This window comes from Emys orbicularis, chromosome 5, assembly GCF_028017835.1.
Source record: "Emys orbicularis isolate rEmyOrb1 chromosome 5, rEmyOrb1.hap1, whole genome shotgun sequence".
Classification (NCBI taxonomy): domain Eukaryota; kingdom Metazoa; phylum Chordata; order Testudines; family Emydidae; genus Emys; species Emys orbicularis.
The window spans coordinates 12,341,335-12,356,440 of NC_088687.1; the positions used below are offsets into that span (position 1 = coordinate 12,341,335).

The following is a 15,106-nucleotide window of genomic DNA, read 5'->3' on the forward strand; positions in this document are numbered from 1 at the left end:
GGTCCGGGCTGGCGGCGGAGGCTGGTGCTGGGGATGTGGGCTCGGCTCAGCTCTGAGCCTCCGCAGCGCCCCGCAGCCGCTTTTATCCCCGCGGGGACCCGGCCGGGACATTCCCGGGGCAGAGGGGGCGGAGCGGCCGGAGAAATCCGCTTCAGCCGGGCCCCGCCTGCCCCGGCCCCGCGCCAAGGGCTGGGCTCGGGGATCGGCCCGGGGTCCGGGATCCCCGCCCGGAACCCCAAATCCGGACACCTTCCCTCCCGGAGTAGCGATCCACAGCCCGTGCCCGGGATGCCCTGCCCTGCAAGGGGCGGTTTCCCTTCAATGTTGATAACCGAGTTTCCTAAGACCGAAAGCTTCGTGGCTGGATATTCATGTTTAATTACAAACACGCGCGGCTGTGGGCGCGCGGCGGGGCAGCCCGTGTGCCCCTGGGGCGAGGAAGGCAGGCTCGGGCCACAGACTGCACGTGTGCTTTGGACGAGCTCTTTCAGGCTAAAGATGAAGGCGCCGTGGCCCAAATTCTTACAACGACGCCGGGGTGGGGGAATGGCCGGAGCAGAGAGCGGGATGGGCCCCGCCCGCTTCTTCTCCTGCCCCAGTCTCCCCCGCTGCTCGGGCCAGTTCCCGGCTCTCCCTGGGGTGCAGCGCCCATCGCTGCTCCAGTTCAGCGGCACGGCTCTGCCCGAGGCTGCTGTTGTTCCCTTTAGGAGACTGGGTCACTTCTCGGGAAACCCGCACAGCCTTAGCCCCAGCGACCTGCCCCAGCAGCATTAGCTGATGGGAAGCAGTAGGGACCCTGCTTTCTCGGCGGTTATCATTAGTACGCAGCAATCTGCAGGCTTGCGAAACATTGAAAAACTTCCACAGTCAAGGGGAAGCTAAGACAGCAACTCGGCAGTCAGCTGTTACGTTAATCCCCTGGGATCTGAGCATGAACTCGTAGTTCACTGTTGACTATCGGCGCCAACATTCCACTTCGGGTTCATTGCCTCTGGCTGACAGCAACCCAGGCACAAATCACCCAGTGCAGCCGGTGCTGGGAGAGTCTCATGACTATGTATTTACAGACACTAACTTAACCGTGAGTGAGACCTTCTGTCTCTCCAGTCTGAACGTGAGAGCACTTCGGGACAATTCTTGCTCTGGCAACCATATGGGGCAAATAGAGAAGCAGTGAAAATGACCAGACATTCAAAACAGTGGGATCTGTGGGAACTGCAACACACGCAAACAAAGAAGCAGCCGTGCAGAAAGCCCAGGACATATGTCATTAAGCATCTTAAATAGGAAGCAATTGTGAGGCTGGTGTTTTTTCTGTTCAAAGTACAGACGCCTCTCACCCAGCTCAGCCCACAAAAGAAATGGTGCCCGATTCTGCAGTCCGTAGGCAAAAATTCCCTCTGCAGTTAGTGGGAGCTTCCCCTAAGAGCTGCAAGATCCGCCCCAATATCACCCAAGCTTCAGAAATAAAAATGTGCCCCAAGGGGCATTCTCTGCCCAGAACTCCAAACCCGGGGGGCGGCGCTGCGTGTGGGTGTGGAACTGCTTTACAGTTTGCTCTGTCCAGGGGAAGGCGATGCTCGCATAGTGACAATCCCGTTCCTCCTACCAAAGCCGCCGGAGCTGGAAATGCAATGCTGGGCGAGGTCTGTCACCGGCACAGAGAGCCAGAGGCGTGTTTTACATGTCAAAACCATCGTCTTGGGTTCGGTGTTTCCCACTAGTCCCTGTGTTCCCTGTTGTGCCATTATTTGGCAGGAGGAGAAAAAGTGACCGAATTCAAGGAATATTTTCGGCCAGCGGATCTCCGGTTGATTTGTCTTTGTGCAGCAAGCAGGCTGTGCAAATCCATTTTCCCCCTTTACAAATGACAAACCGAGAGCAGCTCTGTTCTAAGCCCCCGTCCTGCTGCAGTTATAACGAAGGGCGAAACTCCCTTTCACTTCCGAGGGGCCAGGGTTTCACCATTGCCGTCACTTGCTGTTTTAGGTGGACAAGGGACACAGAAACAACTGCTGCTTCAATGTCCCCCCAGCACGTAGCACGCATAGCCGATATAGACCGCTGTTAGAGGGCGGTTCTGAAGGGTACCTGTGGGGGTCACATTCCCTGAAACCAGCCCGCTCCCGTCAGCTCCCGGGGAGCCCTGCTAAAGGAGTTTGCTCTGTCGCTTCTGTGAAGGGAAGAGCTTGACATCTCCGAGTGTGTATGTGCACCCTGGGGCGGGCAGGGGTGATTTCCAGGTCGACCAGATCACCCTGCTACTTCTGCTCAAGCCAGTGTGCTGGCAACAGACGTGTAGCCCGTGGGGCAGGCTACTAGCCACCCACAGACGTGCCTGTTGGCGTCAGTGTAAAGGCACCACACCCTCTAGTACCACTGGATTGGGTAGGACGGGGCAGTGTGTGTGTGTGTGGGGGGGGCGGTCCTACCCCTTTCAGGAACACCGGCTCTTACAGCTCAAGCAAGCCTGGGCTCAATGAAGGATCCCCCTGCCCCGCCCGGGGCCGGGCCGCTTGGGGAGGGAAAGGAAGCTGGGGCGGACTGACTGGAAGCCGTGTAGGCTCCTGGGGACCTTTGCTTTGCTGACAGATCAGCTCGGGGACTCTGGACCAGGGCTCGGAGCGCCTTATGAGCTGCTGGTAAGACGGTGCCTTCCCTGCGACTTCCTAAAGGATAGGGCTATTTGTGTTGTTAGTTAGCCCCAGCTTCCCCCTTTACAACGGGTAACACACAGCTACCCTGCTATTAGAGTAACCCTGTTCAAAATCACTGCAGAACACACAGACTAACTGCCTGGGGACATTGGTTGCAGGGCTGTTGCAGCTGTACTGGTCCCAGGGTAGGAAAGAGAGAAGTTTGGTAAAACTACAACTTTTTATTGCACCAAATTCTGTTGAAAGGACAAGCTTTTGAGCTTCTCCGAGCTCTTCTTTAGGTAGGTCTGGAGAGTGGTTCCCAAACTGGGGTTCGTGAACCCCTGGGGGTTCGTGAAATGTTACAGGAGGTTGGGGGGGGGGGGGAAATTCCCTAATGGCGGACAGAGCTGTCCCTAGGGTCCCCGGACAGCAGGGGGCCAGCAGTCCGGAGCCCCTGGCCGTAGAAGATCTAAGCAGATCAAAGCAAGCATATCTATCACACTGAGGAGAATTAAACTTCAAGACTCCTTATACAAATGGAAAGGGAGTGGATATTTTTTGCTGTTTTTAAAATTAAATAGGCAGCTAGTATTGTTTTTAAAATGATCATGAAGAACAAGTTTAAGCTTTGTTGTAATGTGCGTTGTTTGCCTGGACTGCTCAAGACCTGAATGCTTGTGTAGGAGGAAGTCTTTGAGTTGACTTCTTAATTACCTTCCTGCTGTTTCACATCTGATAGTCCTTGATGAAATATAGGAGCCTTGTCTTATAACAGACTTATTCAAAGTGATACAAGCTACGAAAGTGAGATTTTGGAAGAGTATTGCCGTTTTCATAATGTAATAAAAATACTATAATGCTAAATAATAATAAATAGTGTGTAATAAGCATGTCATAAAAACAAATGTTATATTTCCAAGATCACTGCTTTTATAATTTATACTCAGGTAAAGGAGAAAATCCCTGGAAATATTCATTTTTAGGAGGGGGTTCACGAGACTTGACATTTTAGTGAAAGAGGTTCACAGGTTGTTAAAGTTTGGGAACCACTGGTCTGGAGAATAAAGTAGAGTGTCCAAGCTAAATACAAGGTGGGACAGATTGCTAAGCATAAGGCATTAACACATGTTGTAAGAGATGACTTAAAATGAAGTGGGCAATAACACTTCTGCAGTTTTAGGACTATGGAGAGTGATTTTAGGGAGCAGGTTTGTTCCAAGCTGTTGTAATGGACCATGAAACCAGCGTCTCTGTTAAATCGATGGTTTTTAGTATCCAGCAGTTATGAATTTAAGTTCCCAGGCTTGCCTTTTGAACGTGTTGTGCAGGTTTCCTTGATGAGCCTAGGAATGTTAAGTCATATCTCTACTGGCTATATTCTGGCTATATTCTGCTTGCTGTAACTCCTTCTTGGCTCTAAGAAAATAGTAAAATACTATGATGAAAGGGGATGAACTTGGTGCTGTTTTGTTTACAGAGTGCTAAACAGCATGGGCATGATCTCAGCTTACGCCCTGTTCACTGATGTGGTTCAGGAGTAACTCTAGTAGAATCAGTGGAATTACCCTGATGTAAAACTGGTGTAAGTGAGAAGAGAATCAGTCCCCATGATTGGTGGAATAGATGCCAGGCAAGAAAATGCCAGGGGAATACGTGTTTGCAGTGTGTTGGTTCTAGGATATTAGAGAGACAAGGTGGGTGAAAGACAATATTTTAAACTACACAGAGCTCTACTGGTCTGGGAAAGGTAACTAGAGTGCTATAAGGTGGAAGGATTGTTTAGCACAAGAAGTTTGACATATTGTAAGGAACCACAGGACATAAAAAAGGCAAATTATTGTAATAAAACAGTGTCTTTATCAAGACTGTGATTTTTAGTGTCTAGTGAAGTGATAAATGTAACCTCGCAGGCTCATCTTTTTGATGTTGCTGTGCAGATTTCCTTTTAGGCTGAGGACTGAGAGATCAGCTATGGAGTGATCACTTTGTGAAAAGTGTTTGCCCACCAGTGATGTGGTGTTTTTGTCTCCTTTTTCCTCTGTGCGTTTGACAGCATCGCAATGTGGCTTTGCCCACATAATTATTGTGGAATAAATAGCAAATGGAATCATTACCCATGACCTGAGATTTCTTACAAATACGGTGGTATATCAAAGCAGTGAAATAGAGGGTTTTAAAGCCCCTTAATTTACTGTTCTCTTCTGCACCAAATTACCTATTTTGCTTTACAGTGGTGCAGTAAGAAGCAAAATTCACCTAAAATAAGACTTACATGAGTTGTGGGAAATTTAAATGAAAAACTTAATTCAGTGGCATGGTTGAGTCTCCAGATTATTAGACTAAGACTGTGATCCTGCAAAGAGTTAAGCTTCTGCACTGTGACTAATCCCAGTGGACTCAGTGGAACTACTCAGTGTGTCAAGTTAAACCTAGACAAGTCTTTGTATGGTCAGGACATCTTCATAGTAACAGGAGAATTAGTATTATTACCCCTTAGCTCTTGTTTTGGGCTCTTCATGGACTTTGTCAATGGAGACACAGACTTGCTCATGCTCACCCATCAGGCCAGAGCTAGAACCCAGAGCTTGAGTCCCAATCCAATGCTCTAACCCATAGGCCGCACTGTCTCCTATCAGTCCTGTGGCAGGGCCTAAGAACCCCGGCATGGATCTGGGTTTAACTTGCTGTGATCCGCGCTGCACAAACACATGACGAAGGGAAGGCTCTGGCCCCAAAGAGCTTAAAATCCAAGTATAAAACAGTAAAAATAACAGCGGTGAAGTCAATGGGAGTGGTGGGTTTTCAACACCTGTGAACATCAGGCCTTGTTTCAACACAACATGAATGCACGTGCTTAACTTTAAGCTTGTAGGTCAGCAGAGTAAGTCAGTCAACTCCCACTGAAGTCAATGGGAGTTAAGCATGTGCTTGAATGCTTAGCTGAATCGGGGCCCAAACATCTCCCCCAATATCCTCAGCGCTACCAATCTTCCTGTGTAACAGAAGCCAGCTCTCCTTGAGCCCTTCTTTCTAGTGCCTTAACCACACAAACATCTTTCCTCTTCAATGATCCTGTTCTCGGTCATGCTTGTTTAATGCTTTGCAAGTCCCCTGGGACTCCTGGGTGAAGTGGGTGTCCCAAAGGGACCGACCTGCTCCTGACGGGAGCACAATGACAATGACAAATGTGCCTTGGATTGAACCCTTCTGAATATTGCTTTCCAAAGGCCGCTCTTCCTGCTCCTTTCCTTGTGGCCCTGGAGAGAGGCACACGCCTGTGCTGGGGGGAAATGGGCTTTTGGACATAGCGTGGGGGCTGCTGACTTCAACCTGGCTCAAGCGAGATGCACAAAGTAATCTCCAACTCAGGGCACTCAGTCTTATTCAGTCAGGAGTGTAGCCTAGATCACATGACTGTGGCGTGTCGCTTTAAGGGTTCACTGGTGCTGATTTGCAAGGCAGGGAGACCAGCCCAAACGGTGGGCCCCACTCTTGCTGGCAGTCCCCGCACTGCACCGGTGGGGCTGCGAAGTGAGAGGCACTCACAGCTGGGTGCTCAGCGCAGCCAGGCGGCGGCAGTGCTTCATTCGTAATGAAAGAGGTATCGGGGCTCCAGCAATGTTCGTACTTTAGCCACAGGGCCGCCGGGGGGGGCGGGGCAAGTGGGGCAATTTGCCCCAGGCCCCGGGCTCCGCATGGGCCCCGCGAGCCCTGGCCCGGCGGCGGTCCGGGTCCTCGGCGGCATTTCGGCGGTGGGGGTCCTTCAGTGCTGCCGAAGACCCGGACCGCCGCCCGGTGAGTCCCAGCGCCGCAGCCAGGGCCGGAATCGGGCCCCGCAACGTCCTGAAGGAGCTGCCGCCCAAGTCCCGGCACTGTCGGCGGCAGCAGCTCAATCGTTGCCGCTGTCTTCGGCCGCATTTCGGCCGAGGATCCTTCCTCCGCCGCAGCGACTGAGCTGCCTCCAAAGACAGCGGCGGGACTTGGGCGGCAGCTCCTTCGAATCGGGCCCCGCGGGGCCTAAAGCCGGCCCTGGCCGCAGCTCCCCCGCTTTGCCCCAGGCCCCCTGAATGCTCTGGGCGGCCCTGCCCAGCAAACCCAGAGGTGCCGGGCTATGAACTGTCAAACCTAGAGGTGCTGGGGCTCAGCCCTGGCAAAAATGAAGCACTGGGAGGTGGCCGGCGGGCCCTGAGCCTGAAAGTCTCGGGTTGGCAAGTTCAGACCAGCCCAACCCTCGGACTTGTAGTCAGGTCCTGTGTGGGTCAGTTTGTAAGGCTCCAGACCCCCCCATCGCACAGGCGGTCTAGTAGAACGACGCCGCAAGCCTCCCATGTGCTTCAGTGGGAGCAGGAGCGGCCCCCGTGCTGGGTGTTCGACCCAAATTCCAGAAGGAAGCAGCACTTGATCTTCCACCCACTAAATTGTATGTCCATGGACGATGTAGTGAATCTGTGCCTATGGGTCTAAACTTCCTTCTGGGAATGTCCTCCATGAAACGCAGGTAGGATGGAACCAGAGAAAGGGACACAGCGCTTTTACAAATGTCTACAGTTAAGCACCCCCAAGCCCCTTTTTTTATTTACAGCTAGAGCATGCACATGCCCTGAAAATTACTTTATATATAAAGCAAGTGTCTTCTGGGCTCTTTCCTTGGCGCTGTCTTGTTTCCTATAACAGCAAAGAATCATTATGTGCCTGATCTTGCAGAGTGCTTTAAGCACATGCGTAGTCTCATGGCAAGTTAAGCAAACATGCAAGTCCTTGCAGGTTTCATAGCCACAAACCACTTTCCGAGGCTCAATTTCCCTTCACGATGAAGTTTGTAGATGATGAGTTTAAATATTGCAACGCTGGACCCAAGAGTCTGTTAAATGCAGACAAACATTAAATAAAATAGGAAAGGGGATGAAGCTTGGAGGCAGGTGTGTATCCTACCAATTCCCACCCACACCACACTTTCCCCGGGGTCCCACTGGGACAGATACATGGACATGAACACTTAACTGAGTGGAAGACTCAAACCACTTTTAATCAGAAAATATTTTAGTACAGTACAATTTGTAATACCACTTCTACACAGAACATGACAGTATGTCATACAATGCAGACATAAAATGTCCAAGGATGTTCAGAACGTTACTGTTCTTAAACCTTCAGCATAAATACCAAATATTGAAATTGCATAGAAATAATTTAACACATCAAAGGAGAGCGCTAAAGAGTTTGCAGAGACGACAGCTAGTGACTGGAAGCCACATTTTTACAGAAAAGCAACCTTTATGAAAGGAGAATCGCTGCTAGTCTGTTTCACCTAGCCAAGCAAATGATTCTGTGTCCCAGGGATATGTGCCTTGGCAACACATTTCAGGATTGTAACAAATTACGGTGCTTGTTCTAATTGGATTTCACTTCGTAATCTTACAGATTTGGCTCAATGCTGGGCAGCTCCAGAACCTGAAGCTCTGATTATTCACAACCCAGCAGGCATCCTGCACATCCCCAATGTGAAAGGCACAGCTCCCCAGTACTCCCCACCTCGAGCTGCTCAGAGGATCTGAGGGGAGGGGCTATTTGGAATGTGTATTAGATTAATAACAAGCCATCTCTTGAGCCACTACTGCAGCATTATCCCTTCAGGTGATCAGGAAGATCTAAGGTGCTTAACAAAAAAAACTACCTAGCCATTGACGAGCTATACAGAGATGAATTAATGAATACATAAAACAAGCACAGGTTGTAATAACTCAGTGGAACGCATTGAAGTTGAATGGAGCGCAAGGCTGGTCTATCAGACCTTCAAAAGAAGAGAGTTCATCATGGCTCGTTATCCAGCCTCAGGTTCCCATTCTCTCTCACACTGGTTTCCCCTTGTACACAGAGGTAGTTTCTGTTGTAGTTCCTTGTTCATGGCCTCTTCTCCCCTCACAGCTTGGTAGTTTTACTGCAACAGTCAGACAACAGAACACACGTTACAAGTGACATTCCCTGTGCACTAGCCTCCAGGTGCCCTCCGTGGGCGCTGTGTGTGTCACGAGGAGTAGGGACAGTGCTGATACAGCTAATCAATGGCATTTAGTGGCAGGGACCCCACCAGCCACAGGTAGCAGCCCGGGTTAATGGCGAAGAGTACAGACACTTATTTAAACTCGTTTTCCTACATGACACCTGGGCTTAGTTTCTCCCCCTATAATGGAGCGGGACTGATTGGCCCAGTTTGGCCCCGCGGTTTGTAATGAGAAGTATCCACCGGTTAAGACTCAGTGGCCCATCTCGCCCCTTGTCCCTGCAACACGGACACCTGCTTCAGACCGAGTCTGCTGCCCACGCTCCCATGACACGGGACAACGGGCGTTACAGCTGCACCCACGGGCCGCTGGAACAACACAAACAGCCACACACCCAGGGCAGGTACCTGTTCACGATCTTGGTGATGATCATTTTGACCCAGGGCGCGGTGGGCTCCAGACAGACTTTCTTGCCGTGTTTCGTGGTGGCTCTGCGGGGAGGCAGAGGGGGAGAGCGGGGTGAGCGGAGGGTTGGCGGGGCGGGGAGGGGGGCGCAGGCTGGGGGGGGGGGCAGCAGGGCGCCGAAACTTACATGACTTCTGGCACCCCGCAGTGGGGTCCCTCGGGGATCAGCTCCACGTTGGCGATGCGCTTGGGGTGGATCACCGCCGTCTCGGTCTGCAGGCACTGGCACCGCAGCTCGCCGGCCATGGGGGCACCTGCCCGGGGAGGGGGAGAAAGACTCAGCTCCTGCCGGCGGCCAGATACTCTGCAGGGGGGCGGCCGGGGGACACCGCTCGCCCCACACCCTGGGTCCGACCCATGCCTCCGGCCCGGGCCTTCCGCGCATCCGGCCGGCTCTCGGACACCTGGGTCCCTTCCATCCCCCGGGACTCCCCGCATGCGGCCGGCTCTCGGACACCTGGGTCCGATCCGTCCTTCCAAGCCCCAGTGGGAAGCGAGACTCCCCCAGCCCTGGTCCCGGGGCCACCCCGGCGCAGCGAGCCCCTTACCCCGGCACAGCGCGGCGCAGGCCGCCAGCAGCAGCAGCAGCAGGGGGCTGCCGGGGGCGAAGCTCCTTGTACGGCTCATGGTCCGGGTTGGCGGAGGAGGCTGGTGCTGGGGATCTGGGCTCGGCTCAGCTCTGAGCCTCCGCAGCGCCCCGCAGCCGCTTTTATCTCCGCGGGGATCCGATCGGGAAATTCCCGGGGCAGAGGGGGCGGAGCGGCCGGAGAAATCCGCTTCAGCCGGGCCCCGCCTGCCCGGGCCCAGCGCCAAGGGCTGGCCTCCGGGAACCCGCCTGGCGCCACCAGGGCGCCCGGAGCAGAGCGGCCGCAGCTCCCGGCTCCTCACCCAGGTGACAAACAGCTGGAAGCTGCGGGGAGGGGCCGCTGCTTCAGCTCCATGGAGAGAGGCAGCAGCAAAAGCAGCGGCTGCCCCTGCATCTCCCAGCTGTTTGCAGCTGCCTCTTCCCAGGCCACAGCTCCCAGCTTGCCGGTTCCGGCAGCTGCCCTGCAGGGAGGGAGCCCGGTGGCACCATGTGAATTTTTTACAGGAAAGGGGAAGCTAAGAATGTAAACATTATAGCGACATTCGGGAGGTCATGTATTTATTGGCACAGCAAGCACAGTTAGCTGTTAAATTAATCCAGGGGTCTTGCTCCGCGATTTAATGAGGAGCTCATATTTCACTGTTCTCTATGGAAGCTAAAACCGCATATCTGGTTTATTGCAAATGACTGAAAGCACATAGTAGGAGGGGGGAAATCATTCATCCCAGGTCATTGACATAATCTTATTATTCATTTAAATTACACTAATGCCTAAAATGTAATTTACCAGTGAGTGAACTGTCTATCTAATCTGACAGCTATGGCAGCCCTAAACGTTTCTTGCTCTGCAACCCTTATGGGTAAATTACAGAAAAACCTGACAATTACCACACATTCAAAACCGTGGGGAACATACACACAAGTAGCTGTGCACCAAAAAACCCCCATGTATGATGCTATTAAGCATCTTCCAAAGCTAGAGCAATTCTGAGAATTGGTCTTTCTGCCAACCCAGTTTATAATATTTGGCAATGTGTGTCAAGTGTGTTCCTTTGGTAAAATTTTCAATTTCATTTTCTTTATGCAGCAAATAGGCTGTGCAAACATCTTTTCTCCCATTTCAAAATAACAAATCAATAGCAGGTCTGTTCTGGGGCTCAATCCAGGTCCAATTAAAATTAACAGCAAAACTCCCTTTGGTTTCAGTAGGAGCAGAATGGGCCAGTGAGCAAAATCCCGGCTTCATTGAAATCAGTGGCAAGACTCTCATAGACATCAATGGGGTCAGGGTTTCACCATTGACTTTAGTTGGTGCTTTAGGTGGACAAAGAATGCAGAAACAATTGATGCTTAAATGGAGCAGGTTTTATTTTTAGTTTAATTTCGTGAAAACTCTTGGATGATCCATGTTGGGCCTATTCTGGCCACAGTAATTACAGCTGGTAGAGCAGTGTAGCCCACTTTCTTATATGTTTCTTACAGAGGGGGAATTTTGGCATATAGAATGATTTATGCCCTGTAGGAGGAACAGAACTTTAAAGTCCCGTAAGCAGTAGTTTATGCCCCATAGCAGGTATGATGACAAAATTATGTCAGAAATTAATAATAATTACTGCATTAGGTAACTTAGCTAATGCACTAGACATGCAAATCATACAAAGCTGAAATCACAAAAAGCATCAAGCAACACTATTTATTGTCCTGCTTTTGCATTTAGTAAGTGATATATTTTGTGATAAAAGAATAGCTGAGAATTCTAGTATATGACAAAACTTGGTTAAGTTTAAACATAAACATAACCAAGCCACCTGTAGTGGAATCTATTTTTGCTAGGAATTGTGAAACAGTCTGTCACTTTTAATAAAATAACCATGCTACTTCCAAATCTTGGACAATGGGATATTCCCTAGTGAGGCCAGAGTTCAGTATGGGACTTTGTCTTTTAATGGAATAACTGTAGTTCCAGCAACAGCTTTGTAATGTCTCACACAGCTGAACGGAAAGTTGGCAAAACCTATTTTGACATGAGTTACAGTCCTTGCTGGACAGTTCCCATCCCATGTGGGACAAAATTGCCAGTGCATTTTTTAAAGGAAAAATCATTCTTACTACATCAACTGACACTTACTTAGTAGAAGGTTCATCCTGAAATAGGGTTGTCACTATCTTGCCTTTTGGTGAATTCCAATATGATTCAGCATTAGTTCATCAGCGCTTCTGTTTAAGATACATTCATTTTTTAAAGGTGAAGTTGAGTTTCAGATGCCGTCCAGGAATGAAGTAATCTTAAGTCACGAAAGAGGCAGCAGCCACTCATTGCATGAAGCAGCTAAAAGACACCCTTGGGATAGCTTAATTACATCTAGAAGGAAGACCTCCTTGATCAGCAAACATGACTTGTCACCAAATATGTAACTTCAGCAATATTATTCAGGGAGTAGGAGCCTATTTCCTCAGTCACTTCCAGTTCACTTTCCTGTGTTGTAACTAATTAAACCCATTTGCCGTAATGCAAGGCAGAAGGACAATTATACGTGTCATAATGTCTTAATCCTGTGACCAAAGTGTCTAACTTGCCCAAGAATTGACCTGAACATTGGCCTGAAAGTTAAATCCACCCTGAACTAGTTTTGAGGCCTTGTAGGAACACCTACCACACACTGAATGACAGAGAAATTAGAGATGTACTGAGAGTGCAAAAATGGTGAATAAACATTTGCTTGAACTGAATTCCCTTCGGCCAGGCTTATGCCCGTTCTGCATTCACTTTCCATGACTGTTGGAGCAATAAGACTGCAGATTTTACTGATGTGCAAGGAAGAAGAATTTGCAATGTGGGGATGTTTACACCAGTAGGGCTTGTGTAATCCACTAGGGAGTGTGTGTTACAGGCCCCCCCCCGACCCCCCCGGCCATGCCCCATCTACATAGGATAGGTGTCTGCTACAGGCCTAGCTAAGGGGCTGTAGCTCAAGCTGCTGTCGCTCATGGCTTTTAGCTCTGAAGATCCCAGGTCCAACACCGGTTTTGTCAGCCAAGATGGTGGTTGTCACATCAAAGCCAGGTTCTCTAGTGGAGGCAATAACAGACTCATGTCCTCTCTGGATCAGGCACAGTGGGGATCTAGAACAAACTGACCGTACGGTAACACTGGCACATTAACGATGCAGTCAGGACTAGAAACAGGAATACTTTGAGAAAAGCTATGACGGTGAATCCCAGCCCTATTCCTTCACAGGTATGGAGGCTTGCCAGGCAGAATTAGTGACGTGGTTCTGCCATGTGATGAGGGAGCCTGCGTGTGAGGGGTCAAACCAGAGTATTCTCACCTGGGCCTGAGTTGCAGCGCAGGTGGTGGGAAGGCGTGGACAGGCAGGATGATGGGCAGAGGCCAAAGATCCGTTATTATTTGGATCCTTATTCCATCCCCTGGCATTGGGGTCAAAATTTGGGCAACGGCGCTCAATGCCCTTCACATCGGGCCCACATCAGAATGGGGTCAAAATCAGGCCCAGTGGAAACCATTCAGAAATAGCAAGACAGGAAATGTCTGATGATAAGCATCATCCTCTCTGTCCCCATGAACCAAAACCAGCGTGCACTGTCTACCATGGTTTTGAAATGGTATTAGAAAAAAGCCTGAGATTACACTGCAGGCTTTAAAGGAGCTGTTAGTGGAAGCAGAGGTCTGTGCGTAATGTTCTTTAGTGAGGCTTGTGCTATGAAGGAGCTGACGCTGGAGATCGGAAGGTTTTTGGGCGCTTTTTTTTTAAGATCTGTTCACTACGTTTTGTCCAGTTTTGTCCAAAAGAGGAATATGATTAGCACTTGTGAGGCGTTCAAAGGAAGTTGAAATGAATTGTTGCTGGCAAGGTCCTGGTATCTTCTCCCTGGCTAGTGGGGACAGGCACGTGCCATCCCTTGTATAGAAAAGTAGACGGTATTCTAGAGCGCGGTTCCAAAATCGCTCATCTGAGAGTCGTGACAGTGGAGTGATGCAGTGTCTGGGGACAGGACTCCACAGCTCTGTTCTCTACACTAAGCCAGACGGCCTGGAGTCAGGATCCCAACAGCATCACGCATAAGGTGATTTTGCTGCCTGATAGCAGAGCAAGGTGAGGAGCTCTTCCCCAGAGCCTCATGAAATACCCTGGGTGGTGCTGCTCCTACATGGCAAGACAACCTACTTACCACAGACAGCCCTTTGGAGGAGGACGTGTGGCCCACTGACTGGTCAGAACACGAGCGGCCCTGTGCTTTGTGTCCTCCCCCAAATGTACCGAACCGAGGAGAAGGCATCCCAGTTTCGCAGCGAGGTGGTGAACCAACCCAAAGCAACAAACGTAACGTCCTTGTGGGAGACACGCCAAAATGATTCCAGTGATGAGAAAAGGAAAGGAGGGAAAGAAGGAGCTAATAATAGGAACTAGATCACTCCAAGTAAGTCAGATCATGGTGTGTAACCACAGAAACCCGAGCAGTTAGCCACCAAGAAAACACCAATTATTTAACCACAGCTCGGAGAATAAAGGAAGCACATTACCCTGGAGCCAGAGCCAGCAATAGTCACGTCACACAACTCTCCAGCACGGCTAGCAGCCAAAAGGAGGCTGAGTGCCTGAAGCCTGCCAGGGAGTTGTAGGAAGGCAGAGCTGAGGCAGCTTCTCCAAATGCAATGAGTGAGGGAATGGGGGTGGGGAAGGGAAGCCAAGCCAAGCGCAGAAGTTGGGTTTGGATAAAGGGAGGCATTCAAGAGATCTCTCCATGCCAAGAGAAAGGAGATCTCTCCACATCCCCTCCCTCATGTGTGTCTCCTTTGTCTTCCCACCCCATGTCCAGCTTTCTTTCTTTAGCTTAGGTGGCTGAGCCCCCCGGTGCTCTGAAACTTGTATAAGTTCTTCTAGAGGGAACACCTCTTGCCTGACTGGGAAGCTTGTTTACTTCTGTCTCCCCCTCTTTCCCTGTTTTCTGTTCATTCTTCCTTTTTCCCCTCCTCTGCTTCCCTTGCCCTTGCCGTTCTGTCTCACACACGTCATCCCTGCCCTGCCTGTCCCTCTCCCATCCCCTTTGGTCTCCACACTCTCCATATCTGCTTCTCACCACCTTCTTCCCATTCCCCCATCTCTGATCATCCCTAGCTGGGTCCCCCTTCTCCCAGGCCCAGGCTTGTTCTCTTCTCCAGTCCACTCTGCCATGGTTCTCCCAACCACTTCTCACTTGTGCTACTAACCTGCTCCCTCCACCTCCCTGCCCCCCCAATACAATTATGTGCTCTTTCCCCATCACACAAGAGCTCTGCACATGCATCACCTTCCTGTTACCTGTGTGCTGCTTTTTGTGCTGCCTGATAGCAGAACAAGGGGAGAAGCTCTTCCCTGGGCCTCATGAAATCCCCTGGGTGGTGCTGCTCCTAC

General features: G+C 50.6%; 1 protein-coding gene across 1 annotated transcript; it reads right to left on the minus strand.

Moving 5' to 3' along the window:
• Positions 1-8,987: 8,987 nt before the first annotated feature.
• Positions 8,988-9,733, minus strand: LOC135879407 (growth-regulated alpha protein-like). The gene is made up of 3 exons (XM_065405380.1): positions 9,655-9,733; positions 9,234-9,360; positions 8,988-9,132 (listed from the first exon to the last, which is right to left on the minus strand). The coding sequence occupies exons 1-3, from the start codon at positions 9,731-9,733 to the stop codon at positions 8,988-8,990; spliced, it is 351 nt and encodes a 116-aa protein (XP_065261452.1).
• Between the last annotated feature and the right edge of the window lie 5,373 nt (positions 9,734-15,106).

Excerpts from the sequence above, each read along its gene's own strand:
- LOC135879407 (XM_065405380.1), bottom strand. The coding sequence starts at position 9,733 with ATGAGCCGTACAAGGAGCTTCGCCCCCGGCAGCCCCCTGCTGCTGCTG. Across the intron at positions 9,361-9,654 it reads CTGCGCCGCGCTGTGCCGGG|GTGCCCCCATGGCCGGCGAG; the intron begins GTAAGGGGCTCG and ends CTCCCCGGGCAG. Across the intron at positions 9,133-9,233 it reads TGCGGGGTGCCAGAAGTCAT|AGCCACCACGAAACACGGCA; the intron begins GTAAGTTTCGGC and ends GCCTCCCCGCAG.